At 57.1% G+C, this 26127-nt stretch overlaps 7 protein-coding genes across 7 annotated transcripts; 6 read left to right on the forward strand and 1 right to left on the reverse strand.

The window, feature by feature from the left end:
* Positions 1–2348: 2348 nt before the first annotated feature.
* DCS_04912 (phosphoribosylaminoimidazole-succinocarboxamide synthase) lies at positions 2349–4814 on the forward strand (the record flags this gene model as incomplete). Its single annotated transcript, XM_040802218.1, has 1 exon — positions 2349–4814. One exon carries the CDS (start codon positions 2349–2351, stop codon positions 4812–4814), a length of 2466 nt encoding a protein of 821 aa, XP_040657251.1.
* A 747-nt stretch (positions 4815–5561) lies between these two features.
* On the reverse strand, positions 5562–6887 carry DCS_04913 (uncharacterized protein; the record flags this gene model as incomplete). The annotated part of the gene is made up of 1 exon (XM_040802219.1): positions 5562–6887. One exon carries the CDS (start codon positions 6885–6887, stop codon positions 5562–5564), a length of 1326 nt encoding a protein of 441 aa, XP_040657252.1.
* Positions 6888–13324: 6437 nt separating this feature from the next.
* On the forward strand, positions 13325–15529 carry DCS_04914 (uncharacterized protein; the record flags this gene model as incomplete). The annotated part of the gene is made up of 3 exons (XM_040802220.1): positions 13325–13384; positions 13435–13885; positions 13956–15529. The coding sequence occupies 3 exons, from the start codon at positions 13325–13327 to the stop codon at positions 15527–15529; spliced, it is 2085 nt and encodes a 694-aa protein (XP_040657253.1).
* A 1475-nt stretch (positions 15530–17004) lies between these two features.
* DCS_04915 (oxysterol binding protein) lies at positions 17005–21089 on the forward strand (the record flags this gene model as incomplete). Its single annotated transcript, XM_040802221.1, has 3 exons — positions 17005–17216; positions 17357–19835; positions 19890–21089. 3 exons carry the CDS (start codon positions 17005–17007, stop codon positions 21087–21089), a joined length of 3891 nt encoding a protein of 1296 aa, XP_040657254.1.
* A 774-nt stretch (positions 21090–21863) lies between these two features.
* DCS_04916 (acyl-CoA thioesterase II) lies at positions 21864–23030 on the forward strand (the record flags this gene model as incomplete). The annotated part of the gene is made up of 3 exons (XM_040802222.1): positions 21864–21971; positions 22027–22914; positions 22980–23030. 3 exons carry the CDS (start codon positions 21864–21866, stop codon positions 23028–23030), a joined length of 1047 nt encoding a protein of 348 aa, XP_040657255.1.
* Positions 23031–23373: 343 nt separating this feature from the next.
* On the forward strand, positions 23374–23949 carry DCS_04917 (uncharacterized protein; the record flags this gene model as incomplete). Its single annotated transcript, XM_040802223.1, has 1 exon — positions 23374–23949. One exon carries the CDS (start codon positions 23374–23376, stop codon positions 23947–23949), a length of 576 nt encoding a protein of 191 aa, XP_040657256.1.
* A 327-nt stretch (positions 23950–24276) lies between these two features.
* DCS_04918 (uncharacterized protein) lies at positions 24277–24903 on the forward strand (the record flags this gene model as incomplete). The annotated part of the gene is made up of 1 exon (XM_040802224.1): positions 24277–24903. One exon carries the CDS (start codon positions 24277–24279, stop codon positions 24901–24903), a length of 627 nt encoding a protein of 208 aa, XP_040657257.1.
* Between the last annotated feature and the right edge of the window lie 1224 nt (positions 24904–26127).

Below are 26127 nucleotides of genomic sequence, written 5' to 3' on the forward strand. Positions count from 1 at the left end.
TCATGCCCTGCGGAGCGCGTGAAGAGTGCCGCTGAGATGCAGGGTAGCATGGCGTGATGTAGAAGGATTTCTCCACGTGCACAAGGACGGAGTAGAGAAATTATTCCCTGTACTGTAAATAATGGTTGCACTCCGCATTACTCCGTACTGCTGCACGCACATATTATGCGAGTACGCAAAGCATTATTAGTCTGTATTACTATCAGGCTTTCTTCATCCCAGCCCAATTGACGCTGCACACCTACGCAAGTACAGTAGTGGGCAGTGACAAAGCCACAGATGACGGTCGTTACCCACTGACGATGCAGATGAAGATTGGAGATGCATCGGCGATGGTGGCAGAAATCGAAGCCGGCGATGCTCCGGCGAAAATGAAGCGCGACGTATCAGTAATCACCCACCATCGATCTCACGATCCGGAAGCGAGTGATGGCATCCTGATGCCTATTCACTGCACAATGGGAAATAACGCTGACGGGTCATTGTCACAACCGCAATCCACCATCCTCGTCGCGATAGTTGGTTGTGCTCTAGAGTGCGACCTCTACTCCGTACCATATACGGAATTGGGAATAGAGGACCTTCACATGATGCTGTCTGTCAGAGTGACTGATGGGAATCGAGGCAGTGTGTTCATTCTCCGCTGACCTGCAAACGGAGTATTTACAACCCGCACACTAACGCGTACCCGTACATTAGGTACGATGCACAATTACGAGAATGGAGCATTCTGAATGTACTTTCTCCATACTTATACTCCGTACACCCTAACCATTTGCATCGCCTACTTTTTTTTATAGAAACGAGCCGTCTATTCTCTACTGATGAATGAATCAAGCCCCCGGCAGCTATATCGTGAGCGGTCGAAACGTGTTCATGCTTGGTTGGTGCCAGCCTGCTCGCCACCAGCAGGTGCTGTACTGAGAGGCAAGTATCTCTTGTGCATGTGCTCCGTACTGTGGCCAAGCATCGATCTCGAGGGAACATGCCCCGTGCTTCCCTATCGCCACCAGCAGTTTTCAAGAACCTTCATGACTACTTGGTACTCGTCGACGAAGACTCGTCTCACCGTGCCTTCGTATTCGTACGCATCCAATTCTAGGCAGACCTCCTTTCGGAGGCTGGAAATCTCAGCTGATGCGACAATTTAGCGTCAGCCCTGCGGAAGCTGGCATTGGGCGAACAGTCTACATGCACGCCCTACTCCATACTCCGCGCCAAGTGCAGGTGATGCATCCGCTTGTGCATCAATGAAAAAACTTTTTCCCTCTCACATTTGTCCCTTGGTGACCAGCTCCAGGACGTTGTGGTTTTTTTCCTTTTTGCTCGTCAGATCGGATCCCGTCCCAACCTCCCTCTTCCCGGGAAGGAAAATCGGGACCCGCGCTATTTGAGGAGGCAAGTACTCATAGTAAGTACAACTACTTGTAAGTACAAGTACCATTACATCACACCCGCCTTCAGAGTATTACTTACTTGTACAGTACTGTACGGAGTAGACCTACCTAAGTACTTTCAAGTCGTAATACATGTACATTACTTACACCTACGCTACAGTACTGTACTGTACTCAAGTGTGTGCATGTACTCCCGTACCCTGTGCATACAGTACGTGTGTGTGCAATGTATCCGTACAGCATCCGCTACGGTCGTATTTGTACAGTATTACTACATACCATACTTTACAGCTAAGTGTACATGCATGCGTGTATGCACCGATACCAACAGCAGCGGGAAGGAAGGTGCTCCCGCTCACCACCTGCAAGAGATGAAAAGCGCAACCGACTCTCCGCTCTGGACTTTCCTCAACATCTCTCGGGACTCCCAATTCGTTTGCGTGTGCAGAAATTTCCATACACGATACGCACGACGCACACAAATCACCGACCTCGACCGTTGTTGTTGTCTGGCCGGGCCCGTTGTCTCCTGCGGTACGTCTCAGCATTGCATTGACTTTTGGACCCTGCCGGCTCGTGCCGCTCAGCCGTTTCGCCGCTATTACCTGGTGGCTGGACTCGCCCACCAATCGCCCTCGTCCCTCTACCGCTGGCCTGGTCTCGTCTCCCTTGCGTGGTGAGCGACAGTGTGTGTGAGTCGTACGTGTGCTCGTACGTCTGAACACAAGTCACTGCCACCAGCCTTCCCGATCCCTTGAATGAATTACCCAGTCATTCGATGTTTTTTTTTCTTCTTGTTTTCTTGTTTGGAGCGCTGCCTCGTGTCCAACATACCACGCCTGGCCTTGATATATTGGTCGCCCAACCGGACCAGGTGGCCTTGGTGCTGGGATGACGGAACGATTGGAGAAGGTCGCTCTCGACGATGCGAAAGCGCCTCGGTCCTCGAAAATGCCTTCAGCGTCGACGGACGGCATCACTGACGGTAGCGAGTTAGATCAATGGCTGCGTAGCCTGCCGAACAGACCCCCCTCCTCGTCTTCTACCGAACGCCCGAGATCCCCAGTTCAACTTTATGAGCAGAAACGCACCACCATCTCACCGCCCGACTCCTCTCTGTCACCTCAGGCTACGGTCATTGCTAGTCCGGCTAATCCGTCTACAATATCGCCATCTGCATCGAGTTCGGAGCTGTACGGCCCTGACCGGTTGCTTCCTCCAGCAGCCCTCCGTCAGGACGGAATAGCTTCGACTCCAAATCACGTGGAGCGTATCGACCGCCTTCCGCTGGCCATGTTCACCTCTGGCAGTCCTGGAATGGGCCAAAGCCTCAAGGATGAGCTGGTCTTGGCCGCTGGCAGGGTCACGCCTGGAGTGGATGACACTCCCTACATCCAGTATGCTCTCGAGGCTCTCACACGCGACCGGAGCTGCCCATCCCATCCGACTTCACCTCCGCTCGGCCGGTCCCCCGTCCTCCACCGGCAACTGACGCCGATTGAGGCCGTGGCTTCCGTCACCGTGAGCCAGCCGGAGCCGACGTACGATGGCCAGCGGCCCGTCTCGAGCTTGCGACATGACACCCCCCCCGAGCCAGCAACGGCATCGGCACCCGCACCTACTACTCTCGACACGAGGCCCTTGGCATCGGGACAATGGATCCCCGTCGACAGGAATACTTTTCAAACCATCGACCCTCGCGGACAAACCTATCCACCCCTCACCTTCAAGCCCCGCATATTACGCCCCTTTTCCTTCATGACCCTCATGACCCTCTGCATTTTAATGATTGCCGCCCTCGTATTTGCCGCCAGATTCTCGGACAAAAACACCGGCTTGACGCCGTATCCCGGCACCATTTACTCGGGCCAATACTTTGTCTTTCGCATCCTACCCCAACTCCTCGCCGCCATGATTCTCATTTTTTCTCAGAGCATCGTTACCGCCTCACTTCGCGTCCTGCCTTTTACAATCATGGCCAGAGAGGATCCGGCCGAGCGTTACCTTGCATTGTTTCAAAACCTCTACCCCAAGTCTTTTCTGCGCCCGCAGCTTGTTGGCCCCTGGCAGGTCATGGTCTTTGATTTGGCAACTTGGGCGGCGGCCTTGACGATTCCTCTGCATAGCGCTGCGTTTACCTGTATATATGTCGATGATGTCTGGATCTGGGCACCCTCCAAGGGCCTCGTCTGGGCTTTGGTACTGCTCTACGCATTCCTCCTCGCCGCTGCCGCCATTTCCATGTCCTTTTGGTTTAACCAGTGGACAGGGCTGAGGTGGGACATGCGCTCTATCGCCGATCTCATTCCCCTCCTGAGCCGTACCAACACCATGGGCGGCTACAAGCAGCGGCCTGTCGGTGACCTGAAGACCTGCCTTCACCAACGATGCTTCGACAGGCTTGGGTACTGGCAGACGGGAGAGGAGCTGAACGGGGGCATCTGGCATGCCATTGGCACATCGGTCCAGCAGCCGCCGGGCCACGGAACCGAGGCCAACGAGCAGGAGGCCAAGAGAAGAGGAAGCCACGACTTGTCCCTTGGCTCTCGCCATGTTGCCGATTCGGCCCCGGGAGGTAGCTACCTTCCATTGTGCCTCCGGGACGGGCCACTGGTGGCGTTTGCCGCGACGACCGGAATACTGCTTCTCGCCATGCTCGTCGCCTCCTTTCTGCCCCAGACACGACTCGAAGCTGGTTTCTCTCCGATGCTCACCGCCAAGCCGACACCGGCCTCCTTCTCTCTCGCCAATTTCGTCTACAGCTTCGTGCCCGCGTGCCTGGGCATGATCCTGTTTATGCTGTTTCAAATATTTGATCAGTCCTTGCGCATCGTTCAGCCGTGGGGAGACATGGTGCAGGCGGACGGAGCGATTGCTCGACGATCCATCTTGGTCGACTATGCCGCATGCCTGCCGCTGCAGGTGACATGGAGGGCGCTGGTGAACGGCCACTGGAGGGTTGCCGTAACTTCTCTCATGGCGCTCTTGTTTATTTTCATACCCGTCCTCGCCGGCGGCCTTTTTACGGCACTGACGACCCCGGATGCCCAAGTTCGGATGTTCCCGAGCATGCCTGTCTTTGGCGTCCTGCTGGCATTCCTGTTCCTCTACGTCGCCTGCCTGTGTCTCCTGATGCCCCGCCGCAGCCAGTTCATGCTGCCCCATGCTGCCACCTCTGCAGCGGCCATCATCAGCCTGTGCTCCGCCGACGACCTCATCCAGGATGCCGCCTTTCAAGAGGTCCGCTCCCACGGCGATGTCAAGGCCCGCCTCGGCGTTGGTCGAGGCGACGACTCTCGCGAGGAGACTGTCTGGTTCTTTGGCCTGCTGCCGGGCCGGGACGAGCAGCGGCTCAGCGTCCGTCGGATGAAGCGGCTTACTGAACGTGGAATGAGATCCGCACGAGACATGGTATAACGTGACGACTATCAGATATCAGCTGTGCTTCTTTTGCATGGCATCGGCGTTGTGGGTGTTGTGATGGATGTTTGTGTACAATGTACTGGTATCTAGGAGCCGACTGTTTGGGGGCAACGCTTGGAATGTGCGGGCAGGGTGGCACGGAGCTCCCACTAGACAAGCCCGACACTCGGCCTCGTGGGATCTATCATATCTTCCGTGCTGATATAATCTCGAATCGACAGGACGAACGAAGCTGGTTCAGGTTCGCTTGAGGGTCGAACATGTGAAGAGTAAAATGTAATATTGAATAGTCTAGACGTGATAGTCATGCTACGTTATGACATAGGGAATTATCGACGTGATCGTGATCATGTGCTACGTCAAGCATGAGTACGTACTCATACTCGAGACATTAATAAGTGAAAGTGAGCGAGTGCATGCGCTTCATTCAGTTGGCCCGCCCGGGTAAGCCGTCAACCTCTTTTTTTCGGCCAGCATTGTTCAGGAATGAGTCGGCCCGTTTTAGCCCCTTTCGCTCCCCATCACCGGGACAACGCCATCGTTGTATCGATGAGGTAAACGTTCTGGAAAAAGCCAAGCATGGAAACAAGGAAACGCTTATCGAATGCTCAGCGCTGCTGCGCCGTCCGCTGACGGGAACGGAGCGCCAATGCCAAGGGAACTCGTGCCGTATCGTGAAGCTCCTCGTACGAGCGAGCGGCTAATCGTCAGCAGGAGAAAAGGCCGTGGTTGTAAAATGCGTCACCGGCTTCGTCGGCCGAGCATGCGGCCAAAGACGTCGTGGCCTGACCGTTTCCGCGCCGGCGGCTCCTGCTTGCCGGAACGGTCATTCTGGGACCACAGGGGCGAGGATGGTACCGTGAGGGCGCGCTGTCGAAGGAGAGAGTCAGGCTTGGCATGCTTGGCACCGCGGCGGTTGTCGCTGTCAGATCGCTTGTGAAAGCGAAAGAAGGAGTGGTGATGATGATGATGGTGGTGGCCGTTGCCGTGACCGTTGTTATTGGCATTGCTTGTGCTTTTGTGTTTCTTGTCCGTCTCGCTGTCCGAGTCGTCCTCGAAGACGGAGTGAGGCTCCTCAGGGGGCGATGGTGGCGGAGGGACGAGGTTCGCGATGGACTTGGAAGAGCGCGGGCCGCGACCGTTGGGGCTCTGATGAACCTTGTCCAGGGGCAGGTGGGTGGAGGAGAGAGATTCGACACAGCGGATACCCCCCGATGCTGTCATCGGCCGGATACGGTTCGCAGCAACAGGGCGCGAGGTCGGCCTCGCGATGGGGGAGGAGCGGCGCCAGTTCATGGCAAAGGATGGCTTGGGCAAGTATTCCTCGGCGGCGAAGGTGGGCGAAATTGCTGGCTGCCGAACGGATGCAGGAGGAGGAGGTGTATTTATCGATGAAGGACCCGATCCGATGGTCCTTGCAGAAAGCATGCAGGGGACCTTGGGCGCCTGGGTGGGTTTCGGGAAGGCCGAGTATCGAACGACAGGCTCGGTGGGAGGAGAAGGAAAGGCCGCGGCGGGCTGCCTGTTGCGCTCGGCTGGGGAATCAGGATCCGGCAAGGGCCAGGAGGCTGTCCGCTCAGGCGCGGCCGGGGACGGTTGGCGCCTCCGACGGCGAGGCGAAGGGATCAAAGCGGGATACTGCTTCCTCAGGTTCAGCTCCATCAGGGGCTCCTCTCCCATCGACTTCCTCGGCACCTCCCGGGACCAGAAACTGTCCCACAGGCGGGAGACGTGTGCGTGATATTGATCATCGTCGTCCACGGACTCGGTTTCGTCCGAGTCGGTGCGGTCATCTACCAGGCCCGGAGCGGAGGCGTTGGAGCCCAAGGAGGATCGATCAGAGCGACCCGAAGACTCGGTCGCGGCGCACGGGGGGGCGCCATGGTCGTTGCTGCGCGGGTACGAGTAGTTGGCGACGGGGTAGTACTTGGAGACGAGGGCGAGATCTGCCGGCTTGCTGGATCGTTCCATGGCGATGGACTCCTTTGACCGAGGATCATCTGGTGAGACGGGCAGTGGGTGGTGGTCGGGCAGCCCTCGGCGGGCGGGAGGACGGCGAGCGGGCATGATATACGGGGACCGACGGCGAGCGATGCAAAACAGTGGTTGCATGTGCGTGCAAACATGGCCTTGGCTACGCCGTACCGACAGACTGGCTATCGTCTATGAGACATTCGCGTGGGGCATCTGCAGCAGCGGTGGCGGCCCTGTCGTCGTCGAGGTGGTGTTGACCGAAGCGCCCCTTGAGTTGCAGGGCATTCCATCGAGGAGGGGAAGGTGCAGCGTCGAAAGACACGAGGGGCTGCGGCTAGCATTCTGGCCAGAGGCTCAGCGTTGAGGTTGGTGGCACTGACTGGCATGCAGCGGCCAGTGGCGACATCGATGGAGGAGGATAGCCGACGGCTCCCTCGGGCACTCCGGCCCTCCCTCGCACAAGCGAGTGACGGACAAGCGCTGGACCAGGTTGGACTCGGGATGGCAGCTGGTGGCTGTTGTGTTTACGTGTAGACGGCTGGGAGGGGTGACGAGCCGATGGGAGCTGATCTGGCCTTTGGATGCCGCGAAGATGCGAATCTGGCCAGACTCAACCGACCATTACGACATGCTGTTGTCACTGCAAGTAGGTACCTACTGGTAGTAAGTACATGTAGTGGTAGTTGGCTTGAGGGCGGTCGTGCGGAGTGCAGCAGGTACCCAGTACACAGCATCAGTCCCTATCTGAGCAGCGGCACCGACAGTACACTACTGTAGTACCTCTAGTAGTACTAGGTATGGTAGGGCCCCGCCCTTGTAGGGGCAATGCTCTGTACAAGCACCTAGCATTGTGTGGAGTGCGGAGTGTTCCTCCGGAGATGTGGCAGAGACGATGCAATTAGTTGGCGCTGTACGGAGTACCGTACCCCGTAAATACTACCTAGTACCTACCTAGGTAAGTACTGGTAGGTAGAATTATTAGTAGTAGGTACCTAGTAGTTGTACGGACACTCTGCAAGTACAGCACGTACTGTACTTTGTAGCTGGTGGTGGATGGGGATCATCTGTAAATGTACTGTACTTAAGTGCAGAGTACTCCAGACATGTATACGTACTGTATGTACAGTAAGTACACCAGTACATGTACATGAACTTGGACACACTTTTATGGACCCCGAATGTGCACAAACAAGCCTGTTAACAGGTGTTCAGTTTGTAAGTAGTTGCACCTACCTACCTGGTACTCAGATACTTACTGCACAGTAGGTACGAGAGGAACCTGCACTTGTACTGAAGTGCAAGTACTTATCACAAGTATTGCCAGGTATTACGCGAGTACGCAAGTAAGTACTCGCTGACCAAGTGCACGTCACGTACTGTAGCGACTTTACATGTTAGTGTGTACATGTACATGTGCTCCGTACTACTCCTCCTTCATGTATCTAAGTACAATAGGTCTACTCTGTATCAAGTATTCCGTACTCCGTACTCCGTACATCTCTTGTACTTGCATGTACGGACGAGAAATCTCCATACGATAAAACTAGTGGCATTAACATATCACTCCGAAAAAAGGATGGTACTGCAGGGAGGGAGTTGGAGCAGGGCGTTTCCGTCTGTCCCTTCCCGTAGCGAGAGGCACCAGATGTTGCCTCGGCAGGTACGGACCATGCGTCATAGATGTCATAGATGCAGCAAAGAACACCGGGTCCGGATCGGTGCCAGTTGGTTGGTATTGTTCGTTGCAACGAGGCAGTGCGGCAGTGTGCGAATACGACGAATACATACCTAGTACGTTGTAGCACAGCTCCCAAACGGACGACTTAGCTGGGTTGCTGGGGATCCCAGCTGGCCGAGGCTGCCAAAACAATCAGCATCCGGTCCCTTTTTGGCCTCCTGCCTGCTGCACAGTAGCCAAGGCAACATGGCCGCCGTGGCTCTCAGCTCTCGTGGCAGGCATGCAGTTGCGCTCTCGTCAGCGCCGCAGATGCGCCGCAGAACCCCGCCGCGACGGGCTGTAGGGTACCGCATGGCCGGCCTACACTTACCCGTCAGCACCACGGTCCACCAGATCGGGACCAGGCGCTGCGGGGGACTGAGACAGTGGATGATGTGGTCGCTGATAGCTTGCCGCCGGGATTCATGGGCAGAGAACTCGAGACCCTGGGCTGGCGTTGGCATGCAATTGAGTCGCCGGCCTACCACATGCATGGGGGCGACCTGTCAGTGAAAACTTTGCCGGCAGGCGTCCCAGACCAGCATCTGGAACGGCTCGGCCACGCAGCTCGCGAGAAGCTGCCTGCTCGCGAGCGGGATCAATACGGATGAGCTAACGGGTACCGAGATACAGCACTGCCGCTGCGGAGCCGTATGCTTGCGGCGGATGTGTGGTCCTTGGTCGTCGAGCTAAGTGCTGGTCTGGATGAATGTTGTGGTAAGATGTGCAGCAAACCAAAATAAAAACATGGCCGTCCACAAGAGGCCGCCGACAGCGACTAGTCATTGAATCGGTGCCCGTCGAGTCAGCCTTGATCATTCGGCCGGCAACGGATCAGGAGACTCTTGACAACGAAATTGCGGATGCATCCATCTATTCCCGACATCTTTTATTTTGGCCGTCAACACGTCCATCGAGGCACGTGCGATGCAGCAAGCGCCATGGCCGAGGGCATTGTGTGCGCGTCGTTTGCATCCCGCCATGCATGCAAGTACTCGTACACACCTACCGCGCACGTGCTGTAGGTGACGGATGTTGCAGTCGTTCGCCAGGCCTGAACGCATGTCGCACCTGGGATGCCGCCGCAGGTCTGCATCTCAAGGGGTCGTCGACTTTGCTCAGATGGCCCGAGCCGAGCGTCGGCCAAGCCATCTGCAGGGGCATTCTGTGCGGGAGGCGATAATGGTGATAAACTTGCCCGGATTCCTCGCCATCGATTGCCCACCTTGCTGCCGCCTTTCGACCCTTGACTTGCGCTGCACCTCGCGCCAGTCGAGGGATGAGGATCCGTCAGGGCGGGGCATCGGAACATGGTAGTAAGTACTCACTTCATTAGCATGTGTGCGTGCACTTGCATGTACTACAATAACAATGGTTAAACTACCACTCTGTACGGGGTGCAGTCCATCGGTATTACCCATTGACTAGTACATCAACCGTGCCACGTACATCACCACAACCACTGTGCCGGTACACAGTAGTGTCGAACACCGTGTCCAAACTGCATACTGCGACGGGCAGGCCCCTTGCCGTGAACGGTGTCTTCCTGCGGCATTTCATTTTGCAATCCGATAGACGACGTTGACGGAAATGAGCCACAGACACGGTGTCGCCGGCCACTGCAGTATCTGCCAGGTTCTCGAAGGCAAATACAAATTTCTTGCTCAGCAAGTTGCGTACATGTTGGTGTTGGTGCAGAATGGGTGGACGAAGTAATAATATGGCCAACACCTAAGCACACCGGTACGACGTATTGGCATACACCTACTGGTATTAGTGTGTGTGTGTGTGCATGCTGTGCATGTACTCTGTACTTACTTAAGTAGGTACCTAGTACTGAGTACGGGAACAAAGTACAGGATGTATACCTACCTGGTCGTACTCCGCATAGCGTACTGTGGTGCATCCCGACTTGTTAATAAGTACACACTACTGCTCGTAATGGCGTACGCAGTACTCTGTGTGGAAGGACAAAATGTACAGATATTCCTTCCCATCCAGCAGACTTTCCCTCGGCTCTCCATCAAGTTCCAACTTGAACCGATGGAAACGAGGACTGCCGTTACTCCTACCACTCACCTTTACCTCTCGCTAACCGATGGCGTTGATGTTCTCGTGACCCAGCTCAACACGAGTATCCTGCTTCCATGCTCCAAAGGGTTCGTTCACCTTCGGCCTTCGATGCGCTTACTACAGTACATCGCATGTGCGGACGTATCCGAGGTAATAGGAAGTACTTGCCAAGTACGGAGTACACGAATTATACAACTATCAACTACATGCATTACTGTGTAGTTTTACGAACAGGCGCAAGAAGTGATTACAGTACGGAGCACTCCGTACTCCGTACATGTATGAGTGAATACGGCCGCAAATGGTGTACACATGTACAACAAGTAATTACTGTACGGAGTACGGAGTACATGAACGTTGTACCCAAGTACATGTACGGATACTTAGGTAATACTCTGTACTCCGTACGGAGAAATAAATATCTGATTCCATTCCATAGTGGGGTTGGGAATCGTTCCGTGAGATCCGATGCATACAATGTACTTATATGTACAAGTATTATACACCATACCTGAAAAGTACACCGTACTACGGAGTACGGATACGGAGTATCATAATACTAATACAAATATTACCTACAATTGTTTACATTTACTTATACGGAGTACAACCATGTATTATTACTCGAATACTAACAGTAATACCGCACTGCATAGTGCAGGGCTTGTGCATGTAGGTGCAAGTGCTCCGTAGGAATCTATTCCAGTACGAGGACTGAAGTCTCCAAGTATTGCTTGTCGGACAGTACTTGAAGGTACACATATGTACAGTAGTAGTAACACCACAGAGTGCCGTGCAAGTCTCGCTTGCATGGCTCAAACCCCCTCTCACTGCTGTAGGTGTATGGATACGGAGCATTATTAGCTTGCATTGCTTTTACTACTGTCTTGCACAGTACCTGTGTAGCCGCCATTATGCAGAGCTCCGTTAGCCTCGGTAGCAACAAAATGACTCGACCACACACCGTGAGCCTTCAAATTTTTTCAAGCCAATCTGTCCCGCCTGAGGCATGAAGTTCAAGGCATGAGAATATTCCAAATGCTGTAATGATGACTGCTTGTGTAATACGTAGGGAGAACTGTTGACTAATACCAATGAAGAACTTGTTCATGTACGACTGCATGCAAGTATACGGAGTACACACGCACATGTATTCTATTCACTGCAAGTGCACTCCGTACCACTACAGCACAAGGTACCGTGTACATGTGCATTATTAGCTGTCCTCCGTACCCAGTGCGTCCCTGCACATGTTCATGTACATGTTATGTACACATGTACTTCGTTCCAACGTTCCAAGAAATGTCGACAGAGCGCACAGCTTCAACGACATTCGTTCAGCCTTGTGCACAATCGCCTACAATGTCGCATGCGAACGAATACGCACGCATCCACATGCCCGGCAATCCTACAACGCCCCCGACACGGCAGATTTACCGTGCTTCCCCAGTACTTGCACGGGCACGTATCCTCGCGGACACTAATTGAATCGCTTACAATGCGCCAACGGCCGAAGTGGACCGCTGGTCAGTCGAGCGTGAGAGCGATGGCGCCAAAATTTCGTTGCAGAACTTTGGCAACTTGGCATTGTGTCGCCGTGCCAGCACTCGACTCGCCTGCTGCTTATTCCATACAACCTAGCTCGATTCGACCGGCCGATAGTTGGGCTCGCACATGTGCACAGCGAGCCAAGATCTTGTCGAAAATTTCCCGCAACGAGATGACGAGTAATACGGACGATACGTACGCTTGCTGGCAACGTCACGCTTGGTAAACGATAAACATGATAATACGAGAAGCGAGTGAATCATGGCCCGTCCCAACTACACCACACGTGCCAGGGTGCCGACTTGTGTACGTGGAGGCAACAGGAGCAGCGAACAAATGGAACTTGCATCTCTCGTGCCAACCATGCCCAACCCTCCTCTCCGAGAAGAACGGCCAGCGAAGCGGGACGAGATGCGGACCCTCGAGAGCGACGCTTCGATTCTCATAAAGCGTATGTATGCATTAGACAACGGCCGGCCATGAAAGCCCATTTCCGGTCCGCTTCATCACGCTTATGCCTACCATTTTCCTGACCGCATTTGCATTTGCGGTACGAGAAAGCATCACAAGGCTGATACGAGCACTCCAGCACGTCCACTTCCGTGTACGTAAGTATAATACGTGGTAGCTTCTACTGCTCGTCGACTCAATGACAATGCCTTCAGTTGACAAGACAACCTGCCGGGATCCGCTCAACTACCTGTCTGCATTGGCGGTGATCCGGCCCACCTGCTCGGCCAGCCCAATGACAGGACAAATCTCCCACACCTTTCACCCACGCTATGCCTGTTCCTGGATTTCATCGACTCGGTTTACCAAGTCCGATATCCACCCGGTGCAGGGGGCCATCACGATCTGACCCTGCCGATATGGGGCCTTCATCTGCCGTCATCTTAACTTCATCGGACTAAGAGCGGAGATTCTTGAACGATGAAGGAATCATTCGCAATCATATGCAAATTTCCTCCACCATGCGGGGACGGCGAGACCAGGACCAGGATGCGAGCCGGGATAGATATCAGAACGGCGATCCTCCTCCCGCTTCCTTCGTCCCCCGTCCCCTGTCCCCCGTCTCCCACGGTCGGTGTCCTATCCCGTTCTACTTCATATATATTCTTGCAAACGGTTGTTTGCGTCCTTTCCTTCATCACATTGCACGTTAACATACCAACGAATTTACAATTGAATACATATGCTTACACTTCCATCGCGAATCGACGGAAACATGGCTTTTGCTGTGAACGGATACTGGGTTCGTACCCGTCTTGTCCCATATCCTTGATATCTTCTAACTTGCCGCAGGGGCAAGCCCTTAGCACCGACTATTCCTTGAGGAACTTTTGCGACACTGGTATCAAGTATGCCAGCATTAGCTTCATCAACCTCTCTCCTGAACACGACCCGTCGGGGTCTGGCTTTCCGGGCCTCAACGTTGGACCGTACTGCGGGGCTGCCGTCTACAACGGCAACTCCAAGCTTCTCAGCGACTGCCAATCCCTGAAGACGGATATCCCCTACTGCCAGTCCAAGGGTGTCAAGGTCCTGCTGAGCATTGGCGGCGTTTGGGACAGCACGAACAACAACTATGCCGTCTCGACCGAGGAGAAGGGCATCGAGTTTGCCGATTTCCTCTACAAGGCCTTTGGTCCTTGCCGCGACTCCTGTGACGGTCCTCGTCCTTTCGATCCTAGCAGCTCGGAGCACGTCGCCATCGACGGCTACGACTTTGACCTCGAGATCCCCCAAGTTTTCGGTACGCTTCCCCTTCTGGCCGGCGGCGGTCGCGGAAGCGGAGGCGGAAGCAGCAGCTAACATTGGCCTAGACAATTCGCCCTACATAGCCATGGCCAACAGGCTCAAGTCACTGGACCCCTCCATCTTCCTCTCTGCCGCCCCTCAGTGCCCGACCAGCGACCAGTACTTCCACATGAAGGAGCTGATCCAGAAGGCTCCGTTGGATGCCCTCTTCATCCAGTTCTACAACAACCCAGGCTGCCAATACGACAGTGCCGGCTTCAACCTTAGAGAGTGGGGAGGCATAATCTCCGCAAGCGATAAGAGCAAGCAAGCAAAGGTTTTTGTTGGCCTTCCCTCCGCCACCACGGCAGCTGGGAGCGGCTACATCTCACCCGAGCAGATCAGCGAGCTCATCTGCCAGTACAAGGATCTCAACAACTTTGGTGGCATTTCGCTCTGGGATCTCCATCGCAGCGTCAACATCATGTCCAACGGCCAAACCTTCCTCCAGCAAGTCCTGGACTCGACCAACTCCGGCTGCGGCGCCGCATTGCCAACGACTCCTTCCACCACAAGCGGCCAGGAAACCGAGAAGCGGTCTTCCAGCCCTGCGCCGGGGAGCCCTGCGCCTGAGACCCCCGCGCCCGGTCCGAACACGGAGAGCCCCGCGCCCAACCCTGCGCCGGAGAGCCCCGCGCCCAACCCTGCGCCGGAGAGCCCTGCACCCAATCCCGCGCCGGAGGGCCCTGCGTCCAACCCTGTGCCGGAAGTTCCTGCTTCCAGCCCCGCCCCGGGAAGCCCAGCGTCGGGCCCTGCGCCGGGGAGCCCCGTCCCATCCATGCCCGCCGAACCGATGACGACGGACTCTGCCACTGTCGAGAGATCGATGTCCACGGTGCCGGCTTCGTGGTCCAACTCGACCATGTCGTCGCGCACGCAGGAGCCGATGATGACCAAGACCATTTTCGGCGTCGAGATTGAGACCGCCACCGAGTGCCCCCCGAACGTCGTCAAATGTCCCGCTCGTGGCGTCCCTGTCACCAAGACGGTTGCTCTGTACACCACTGTCTGCCCGGCGAGCCTGACGGACCTCCCCGAGAGTATTGTCATCAACTCGACGCCTGCCCCGGCCCCTGTCCCCAGCCCGGCGCCGAGCACCGCCTCCAACACCGGCCTCGACAACGTCAATACCTGCCCGCCGGGGGTCGTCGGCTGCAACGTGGGTGAGCCCATGGCCAAGGAGGTTAAGCCGCCCTCGAGCGTCGAGGCGCCGTCGCCGATGGTCCAAGAGGCTCCTGTGCCCGACTGCTCTGGCCCCGACTGCGCCGATGCTTCCATGAGGCCCGCCGCCAATGCTCCCATGAGGCCCGCCGCCAATGCTCCCACCAAGCCCGCCCCCGATGCCGCCATCAAGGCCGTCATCGATGCTCCCACCAGCACCGTCGCCGATGCTCCCGCCAAGCCTGCCGCCGATTGCGAAGGACCCAACTGCCGCTCCGGCGTCGCTAAACCGTCAGTGAGGCCGGGCAGAATTTCTCCCGGGGCCTCGACCGTTCCGTCGACAGTCAGCGGCAGTCCCTTCGTCGCCGGTGCTTCCACTCTGGCCATGGGCCTCACCGGCCTGATGGCCATCTTCGCCGTCCAGGTCGTTGTCCTGTAAGCAGGGTGAACTTGGGTTGATTGATTTCTTGCCATCTTGCGGCATCTGCTTGCTGGTCATTCCGGTCCTCAGCATGTTATTTGCCTCCGCTGGCATCGCAATTGGTGTTTGTGTCATTGCTCATCGGTCGGTACATGGATTGGTTCACTTTTGAGCGTTCGTCTTGTACTGGGGGGAGGGGATGCACAAGTCACAAAGACCAGTCCCCTCATTTACAATAACTAACCAACTTATTACCATTCCTACCTAGCTGGATGCCTGCTTGGCCACCCGTGGCCGAGTAGGTACCTACAAGGACAGGTCTAGGTTTTCACGTCAATCACGACGGTCGGTTCCCTCATTTAATTTAAATATACCACCAAGTACCACATCTACCTACCTACCTACCTACCTGCTGGGCTTCTTCAGTAGGTAGCGAGGTGGCGAGGTAGATGCATGGTTCAACGGCAATGTTGTTCCTCTGCTCGTGATGTGGTTGTTTTCTGCTTCGGTGAACCCGAGTACGTGGCACGAATCGTCAAAGTCGGCCCATCGTGAACGACCGAACTGGTCCGACTCATGGTTGGTCGGGCTGAGAGCCTCGATCACTGTGCTGAGCTGCGACCAGCATTTCAGACAGTCCAGGACGATTTTGCTCGGGGCCCTCGGTGGCTCGCTCGCCATCCCCTTTGATCGTGTCGGCTGGTTTGGCTGCCGCCGCCGTGTATCCGACGTGTATCCGACGTTGGGGACTGCATCAAACCATCATGCGGCGTCGCAAGCTGCGGGATGCCGAGCGTCGCACAAGGGGGCGTAGCACGTTGCCTGTTTCGAAATGGGTTGGTTGTTGATTGCGTCGTCGACAAGATTTCGGGGTGTGCAATGGACGTGTATCTACTCCGTACACGTGCAAGTAATCACGGACAGTACGGCGTACTGTATACGAATTGATAACTCTACAAGCCATCCGAGTATGAACTCGTAGTTATTCAATGTACACTCTCGTACCGTGCTCACAAGTTCTTACAGTACATGCAAGTTAGTACGAAGTACTGGTACTTTCTTGTAGTACTTGTAAGTACGGGGTACGGAGTACAGGAAGTAAGTACTGTAACGGTAAGTACAGTAATATACTGTATGTAAGTAAGTAATATACTGTATGTACTTAAGTAAGTAAGTAATACTCCGTACAGTGCTCCGTACTGCGTACTGTATGTGCATTAATAATACCGTCCACTCTACGGAGTACCGCCGCATGGCATATCCCGGGTGACTAAGCAATCCTGATGCGTCTCGGAGCGATCCTCTAGGCTCGGAGCGGTTGCAATTCCCCACTTGGAATGGTCGAGGTAATACTCGTATCCTGCACTTTTAGGCTTGGAGCTACAGTACATATTCGTAGCTGGTACGGAGTACGGTGCCCCCGTACAGTACTAGTAAGTAGGTACTTACTTACCTTGAGCCTACGACCCCTAGCGAACTCGCTAGCACTCCGAATGCTCGCTCCAACAGCTCTCCCTCATTCTTCCTGTGCCGCAATTGACGTCCAAACTATATCCTTCGAAAATCATTATCACACTGCCTGCTGTCCTGCACCGCCAGGCGAGAGTCAATTTCCCGGATACCATCTCAATTCGGCGCGCTCCAGCTCGGCGACGTTCGCCTGCCGCCTGAAGCGATCGTCCATCATGCCTGAGGCAGGTCAAAGGTACGTGGTGCATATCCCGTGACCGTCCGCCGTTGCCGTCATGATCCCGTGACCAAGGGACCACCCGTCCATCCTTGCTCTGCTCTGCTCTGCTCTGCTGGCCCGCTATCCGCTGACTCGGCATTGCTTCGCCCATGCAGCCACCACAAGCGGTCCAAGTCGGCTGCCGCCCTCTCGCTTCTCCTTCGCAGGGACACGCGCGAGGAAGAGTCCGGCTCGGAAGAAGTTCAATCGTCGGCCCAAGCGACGCCGAGGCGTAGCCTTTCGCACCACAGCTCCCGACGAATCTCCATCTCGTCGACGTCCCAGAACAGGATGCCGGCGATGCCCTCTTCGAGCCCGCCCCCGCCGGTCCCCCGGATCCCGGACAAGGCGGCGAGCCTCGAGCAGTCGGTCCGCAAGTTCCGCGTTGTCGAGGCCCTCCGGAGTGGGGACACGACGTCCATCTCGAAGGCCATCCGCGAGACGTCGGACAACGCGTCGCGGCCGAGCAGCTCGTCCGTCGCCACCGCCGGTGGCGGCTCCCTCGACGAGACGACGGTCCTGCACCTCGCCATCCAGTGCGCCGAGCTACCCGTCATCGAGTACGTCCTGTCCGACGGCGCCGGCCACCTCGACATCAACGCCCGCGACAAGGACGGCAACACGCCGCTGCACCTCGCCGCCATTCAAGGCCGTGCTCCCGTCGTCAAGCTGCTGCTCGAGCAGCGGGACATCAACGACGCCGTCGCCAACCTCCAAGGCAAGCTGCCCATCGACGTCTCCCGAAACCCCGAGATCTTCCAGCTCCTGCAGCTGTCCCGCTCCCTCTTCGCCGAGGCCAAGGTGGCCCAGATCCAGGAGCTCATCGGCCGAAGCGACTACGGCATCCTTGCCCAGGTGCTCGAGGAGCAACGGCTGAAGACGGTCATCGACATCAACAGCCCCGAGTTCGCCTCGGAGCCCGTCACCGTCCAGACCGGCGGCACCCTCCTTCACGAGGCGGCGCGGAGGAAGGATGCCCAGCTCATCCAGGTGCTGCTCCTCCACGGCGCCGACCCCTTCCGCCGCGACCGAAAGGGCAAGTTGCCGCAGTCCATCACGAGCGATGACGGCATCAAGGCCATCCTCAAAAAGTCGCCCGCCGCCGTCGCCGCCCAACGAGGGATCCAGGAAAAGGCCGTCCTCGGCCACGCGGCCCAATGCACCGCCACCGCCGGCCCCGGGGATGCCCTGGCCGGCAGGGAGGCGCGCGAGATGAAGGGCTACCTCAAGAAGTGGACCAACTACCGCAAGGGCTACCAGCTGCGCTGGTTCGTGCTCGAGGATGGCGTCCTGAGCTACTACAAAAACCAGGACGATGCCGGCTCCGCCTGCCGCGGCGCCATCAACATGCGCATCGCCAAGCTGCACATGAGCGCCGACGAGAAGACCAAGTTTGAGATCATAGGAAAATCGTCCGTCAAGTACACCCTCAAGGCCAACCACGAGGTCGAGGCCAAGCGCTGGTTTTGGGCCCTCAACAACTCGATCCAGTGGACCAAGGACCAGGCCAAGGAGGAGCAGCGCCAGGTCTCGCGCAGCGCCGAGATGCTCAAGCAGGCCAAGGCCGAGCAGACCGGCTCCCTGTCGGTGCAAGACTCCCACAGCGAAAACACGAGCCTCTCGGACATCCAGCGCAGCTCCTCGCAGCTACAGAGCCGGTCCGTTACCAGCGCCCGGGCGCCGCCGCTCAAGGCCGACCTTGCCGGCGCCAGCACCGTGGGTAGTGCCGACGATGAATTTGCCGACGCCGGCACCGAGGGCGGCGCCTCCAGAGCCCCCGCCGGCGGCGGCACCCACGGCGACAACGAGGACGATGATGACGACGACGACGACGACGATGACGACGACGACGGCAGCGCCCACGCCAAGCGCGGCGCGACCAAGGACGCCCTCAACATCACTGCCCAGTCGGCCAAGCTGCAGCTCGAGACCATGTCGAGCGTCCATGCGGCGCTGCTTGCCGAGCTCGCACGGCGTCCCGAGACGCCGCTCTCGGACGCCAAGGTGAGCCAGGCGCTGTCGACGTACGACGCGGCCATCCGGAGCCTGACGACGCTCATCGGTGACCTGCTCCGCATCTCGAAAGACCGCGACGCCTACTGGCAGTACCGATTCGACCGCGAATCCGACCTGCGACGGATGTGGGAGGACAGCATGCAGCAGGTCGCGCGCGAGCAGGAAGAATTGGAGGCGCGCATGGCAGAGGCCGAGCAGAAGCGCCGGCTGACGAAGAAGGCCCTCAAGGAGGTCATGGAGGCCGGTGTTCCGTCGGCGAGCAACACGCCGAGGGCGGAGGAGTTGCGGGACGACGGCGAGCCCGATGCGAGGCCGTCGCGGATGCTGGCACGCAAGGCCACGGCCCTCCACCAGCTCGCCGAGCTCTCCGAGAGCGAGTCGGCCGACGAGGAGGAGTTCTTTGACGCCGTAGACGCCGGCGAGGTGGAGGTGGCCGCGATGCCCCTCGACGCCGTGCAGCAAAGCAAGGGAGTGGTCGTCTCGGGCGTCGACATCAGCCCCTCGTTCAAGGGCTACGAAAACGGCATCCGGCACAAGCTCAAGATGGACTCCGACAACCGTCCCAAGATTTCTCTCTGGGTACCACCATCTTCCTGCCGAATGATGATTCGACGTTGAGCTGACAGCGGGCAGGGCATTCTTAAATCCATGATCGGCAAGGACATGACCAAGATGACGCTTCCCGTCTCCTTCAACGAGCCGACTTCGCTGCTCTACCGCTGCGGCGAGGACATGGAGTACGCCGACCTCCTGGACCGGGCCGCCGACCGGGCCGACTCGATCGAGCGCCTCATCTACGTCGCCGCCTTCGCCGCGAGCGAGTATGCGTCCACAATCGGCCGGGTGGCGAAGCCCTTCAACCCGCTGCTCGGCGAGACGTTCGAGTACGTCCGGCCGGACAAGAACTACCGCTTCTTCATCGAGCAGGTCAGCCACCACCCTCCCATCGGCGCCGCCTGGGCCGAGTCTCCGCACTGGACCTACTGGGGCGAGTCGGCTGTCAAGTCCAAGTTCTACGGCAAGTCGTTCGACATCAACCCGCTCGGCACCTGGTTCCTGCGCCTGCGCCCCAAGGCCGGCGGCAAGGAGGACCTGTACACGTGGAAGAAGGTGACGTCGTCGGTCATCGGAATCATCACCGGCAACCCGACCGTGGACAACTACGGCACCATGGAGATCAAGAACTGGACGACGGGCGAGGTGGCCTTTGTCGAGTTCAAGGCGCGCGGCTGGAAGGCCTCGAGCGCCTACCAGATCGCCGGCAAGGTCCTCGACGCCGACGGCAACGTGCGCGTCAGCCTCGGCGGCCGCTGGAACTCGAAGCTCTACGCCCGCCTGACGCCCGGCTTCGAGGCGACGGTGGACGAGCCCAAGGACAGCGGGCCGCTGCACGAGGGTGGCATGACGGATCCCGGCCGCGCGTACCTCGTGTGGGAGGCCAACGCACGGCCGAGCGGCATCCCCTTCAACCTCACGCCCTTTGTGCTGACCTTCAACCACATCGACGAGAAGCTCAAGCCGTGGATCGCGCCGACCGACTCCCGGCTGCGGCCCGACCAGCGCGCGATGGAGGACGGCGAGTACGACCTCGCGGCGACGGAGAAGAACCGGCTCGAGGAGAACCAACGAGCCCGGCGGAAGGAGCGCGAGGCCAAGGGCGAGGAGTTTGTGCCGGCGTGGTTCTCCAAGGCACGGTGCGACGTCACGGGTGAGGAGTACTGGAAGTTCAACGGCAGGTATTGGGAGCAGCGCGAGATGGCCGGCCCCGACGGCGACCCCAAGGCCTGGGCCGGCCTGGAGCCGGTGTATGTGGACCCTGAGCGGGAGTCGTAGAAGCCGGCGGTGGCGAGTCCTGGCGTTTGTACGAAGCATTCTTTACTACAGTTCATGTACGTTTGCAGCTGAGCAGAGCATCCTATTGCTCCAAGGCGCCTCTGGCGCTTCCTCGTCCGTCCTTGTCCCGGGATAATGTCACTGGTTTGCTGGATTGGTCCCTCTTTTTTTTTTTTTTTTTTTTTTTTTTTTGGCTACGTGCGGTAGATGAACTTGAGGATGGATGTCGACGGCGAGAATAAGGCATGCCAGACGAACCTAGAACGTGTCCGGATTCGAAGTTGGCTTGTTATTAATGTTCGATATTGCGGTTGATGGAGATCAGGCACGAGCATCCGAGTCGATGATCCGTGCCGGCGGCTAACGGTTGCCGGGGCTGATTGGCCCGGGACTACGGAGCAGCATTCCGCCGATGGCCGTCCAAGCCCGATTGGATTCTGCCGAAGCCGTGCGGTGTGGGGCGAGGCCGAACCTCGGCAACTTTGAAGATGATCCATCAAGGTTCCAGTCGTACTTCCAGCAATTCCATTTCTATTTCACGCTTCCACATACATACAAACACATTGACCATCCACGATTCGACGCGTTAAGAGTGGCAGAGTGTTTGTGCGAGTCGTCCAACGTTGAAAGCCACATTCCTGCTCGTCGTACACACACCATCGTGAGACTGGAAGGGAGCTTGCACTCAGCAGGCGACGACGTCAGCCTGTGCCAATTCATCCCCGACCTTCCGACGTGCCTACCTCCCTGGATAGAAGACTGAAAGGGTCCGCCATGGGTCCCGTTGACGGTGCGACGCTGAGGCAGCCGCCTCCGAAGGACCCAAACAAGTCACCGATCGAGAACGTGCTCGAGGTGACGGAGATGGGCGTACTCGGGCCCGTATGGCTCCCTCGCTTGGATGCAAGGAGACGAGGCAAAGCGCTGACGGCGGCAGGACATCTTCACAAACACAAGGCGGCTGTGGCACCCCCCCGGGGCGCGCGGCATCTACGGCGGCTCCGTCATCGCGCAGTGCCTAGCTTCGGCGCAGAAGACGGTGCCGGATTACTTCCTCGTACACTCGTGCCACTGCTACTTCCTTCTCGCCGGTTCCGGCGACGTCCCCATACTCTTCCACGTCGAACGTGTGCGTGACGGACGGTCCTTCGCGACGCGCACCGTTCAGGCCCGCCAGCGTGGCCGATGCATCTTCACGACGACCATCAGCTTCGTCCGCGACGGCTCCGGCGGCCGGAAGCAAGTGCGGCACGCGGTGCCTCCGCCGACCGAGGTGGGCGCGCCCGAGGATGACTGGGATGACGAACCGGAGTGGGAACGCTCGGGTCCCTTCCAGAGCCGCAAGATCGAGGTGGTCAAGGTCAAGGACCCCGACGCGCGGCCGGACGAGCGCAAGTGCCGGCAGTGGGTTCGCGCCCGGGGCCACATCTCGCCCGAAGGCGGCCACCAGGCGCACCTGAACGCGCTGGCCTACATGTCGGACAGCTACTTCATCGGCACCGTATCGCGCATCCACCGGCTCTGGCGCTTCCCCTTCGCTCCTGAGGAGGTCGACGCGCTGCCGAGCAAGGTTCGCGCCCGGGTCGAGCAGGTCAACGAGTTTGAGGGCATGGGCACGACGGTCGAGGACTGGGCCGAACGTCCCAAGGTGGGGATGCTCGTGAGCCTCGACCACAGCATCTACTTCCACGAGCCGCTGCGCGTCAAGGCGGACGAGTGGATGCTGACGGAGATGGAGAGCCCGTGGTCGGGCGACGGGCGCGGCGTCGTCACGCAGCGCATCTTTGCCAAGGACGGAACTCTCCTGGCTAGCTGCGTGCAAGAGGTAATGGAAGCCATCATTCATGCTCACGGGTGGTGTGTCATGCTAACGTATTGGAACCTGTCCAGGGCGTCGTGCGGCTGCAGCAAGACGAAAAGGAAAAGGGCGCCAAGCTCTAGCAGACCCCCCGCCGCTCGTGTGCTGTGCAGAGAGAATGCAGTTACTAGGTGGTGGTTCTATTCAAAAGCTCCATGCCGCATTGAGCACGATCAATGCCATCGATTCTTATTGTTTTGTTTGCTAATCTTTCCATTGCCACTGGCAACGATTACTGCCACGCCCGGATATCATTTCACTTCAGCCAGCATGAGCGATGGTGCTCGCAAAATAATCATAGAGCGCCGTCTGTTTCTTCAGTGCCATTTGTTCAATTTAAGATTTCGAGGAGCAGATCCGTGTCGACACGGCGAAGAATTTGCGCAGTGGTTCCGCGGTGACCACACCTCTTGTGGAGGATTCACCATGTGCATCGAAAACAGAGAGCTCTACTCGGCTTGCGCTCACGTCGTTCCCCTGTCGGTTGATCACTGCAGCTTTGGCGGACCACACGACGTTTGGACAGCTCGCCAGGCATGCATGAAACATCAAATCTACCTGACCGTCTACCCAGGCTTCTGTGCGACCTGCTGCTCCGAAATTTTACTCGAATACGCTCAAGTTGGCTTCCAGATCGCTCGAAGTTTGGTCTTCATCAGCGAGTTCTGGACCGGGCAGGCGACGAAAGAGGATATCGAGGACGACAGCGACGAGGAGTCGGACGATGGCGAGGCAGGGAAGCGTACGCTCGGCGAGCAGCCCATCGCGGGCGCCATCCGTGCAGACGTCGACTTCGAGGCCAACGGGCACTGGAAGCGAGCGCTCGAGAACGGAATCGTCGGCTGCTTCCCCGAGGCGATCAAGATGGGCGACTTCCTGTGGCCCTGCCGCTCGTGGGTCCCGCGGGACGACGAGGACAGAGGTCACCTCGCCGAGCTCGTTCGAGGCGCCCAAGCGCGCACCATTCGATGGGCCGCCGGCTTCGATCCGGACACTTTATAGGGCTAGCTTGTTACGAAAGATGTGACTCTGCAGACGCCATGCCGTCACAGACAACCAGAGAGCAATGGAAGCGTGTTGCTGCATGGGAATGGTGCTCTTGGGGATCTCGACATGATCTATATGAGTCGCCATTCCGTTTTCGCCGTCCCGTTGTCGCCGTCTCATTTTCTGTGTCCTGTTTCGCTGACGTTGTTTCGTTTCACTGTTCAAGTTCATAATGCCCCTTTCACTGATGGGACACAACAGCGTTCCAACTCAGCTCCCCGTTAAGGTCATCATTCACGGCATCGGAAGAAGTGGTATAAAGGGGAGAAGTTGACGGCCAAGATGTTGGAAGAGAATGGATGGCACGAACACGCCAGAAACGGGAACAATAATAACGACAACGGGAAAAAAGCCAAGACGAAGCCGAAGACTCGGAAGAGGACAGCAGAGCGGCGGCAAAGGCAGACGAAAATCATGTGCCAGAAGCACTACCAATTCTGGACGGTGTGTCTCCACTACGGCCGTGGACACCAAACCGACTATTGCCAGAGGCCGAGCCGGCGTGGACGATGCTACGTTCCGGACCAGATCGAGCTATGTCTCGGCTGGTGCCCGCACTGCGTCGAATCGGTCAAGAGAGACTACATCAAGCAGTGGCTCTGCTCGAGGTCCATCATATGGCGCTATTGGCTCTGGGTCACGCGCGAAGCCAGCCCGAACATGAGCCTCCCGATCAAGCCGTACATGATCGGGATGGTGGATCCGAGCGAGATCAACAACGATTCCATTCCAAGGGCTCGAAAAACCTGGACGGATTGCATGATTGAGAGGTTTCGGGTTCGAGCTGATTGTGAGATCAAGCTGATGGCCGACACTTGGTACATCCACTCGCGCGCTGCACGAAAGGAGATGGTGCAGAAGGCGCAGGACGTGACGCTGGAATGGGCCGACGGATTCATCCTCACCTAGCATGGCAGACTCAGACTCTTGTGAGCCCCGAGCCGGCCTGCAAGCATTCTTTGGGGAGGAGGGGCGGGAGGGGCTTGCAGCGCACAGCAACACAATGAATGGGTTAACCACGCAGCGTAGCATCGAGTATGCAGCAAGTTTCCTGGTATTCAGTGTCACGTCACGCCGTGCACGGTACGCCATGCTATGCGACGTTGGTGCCACGACTTGCATTTCGTACGCACTCCGTCTTCCGGTCCTGCCCCTTGCCTTGCTTCTTAACGAGAAGGCAGGTCGCGGTTGATGAATGAAGCGATGGAAGGCATGCTGGGCATGACATAATCATCACACCCCTCCTTTCTTTGCCAGACAGAGTTGGTATAGCGACATGAGGCAGGGCCAGTGCACAATCCCACGAACTCATCATGGCCGAAGGGTTGCATGAGGAACGGGAGGAGGGACGGCCATGAGTCATCCGGGTTTGGCAGAGCCGTTCGAGGCCGACTTGCCAGTGTCACATGCGACACCTGCGACTTGGCCAGTCACTCCGTCATGATACGTGTCCGCCTATACGTGTACTACGAACACGTGCACGATCTCACTTGCACTTGGGGTATGCCGTGTGTCATGCGAGCGTTGGTTGTGAGAACACGACTGGACGCACTCATGCTTGCATCTACTCATAAGTATAGTAGCGTTGGATGCCCGCTTGTAAGGAAACACATTTCCCATGCTGAAATTACCTGCGCATTTACATGTACTGTACTTGCATGTACAGTGCTTGGAAGGTCTACAGTACAGCAAGTAGATGTAAGTAAGTACGGAGTAGATGTAATTATATCAGCAGGCACGTATTGATATAATACTGTACAAGTACGGAGTAGGCACACCAAGTACTTGGATTACAGTACATGTAATATAAGCAAGTATTCATACTATTGCCTGTTGGTTTCGGCTGCTTGGCGACAACGAAGCTGCAACGGACTGGCGTGTCGTCGGCGCGACGGTGGGGCGGCGACAGTCGGCCGAATGAAGCCCGCTTTTTATGCATGCGCACCAACTATTATCCGGTACGGCGAATAAGTTCATACTTGCATAATTAATTACACGCAACTACTCCGTACTGTACTCCGTAGATAATACTTACTTGTTATTTGCACATGCCCAGAGTATTTGTTGTACAGTTGTACCTAGCTGTACGGAGTAGCACGTACTTGGATACCTTGTTGTACCTCGATATTCTGA

The sequence above is a fragment of the Drechmeria coniospora genome, chromosome 02, assembly GCF_001625195.1.
Source record: "Drechmeria coniospora strain ARSEF 6962 chromosome 02, whole genome shotgun sequence".
In the NCBI taxonomy this organism is placed as follows: domain Eukaryota; kingdom Fungi; phylum Ascomycota; class Sordariomycetes; order Hypocreales; family Ophiocordycipitaceae; genus Drechmeria; species Drechmeria coniospora.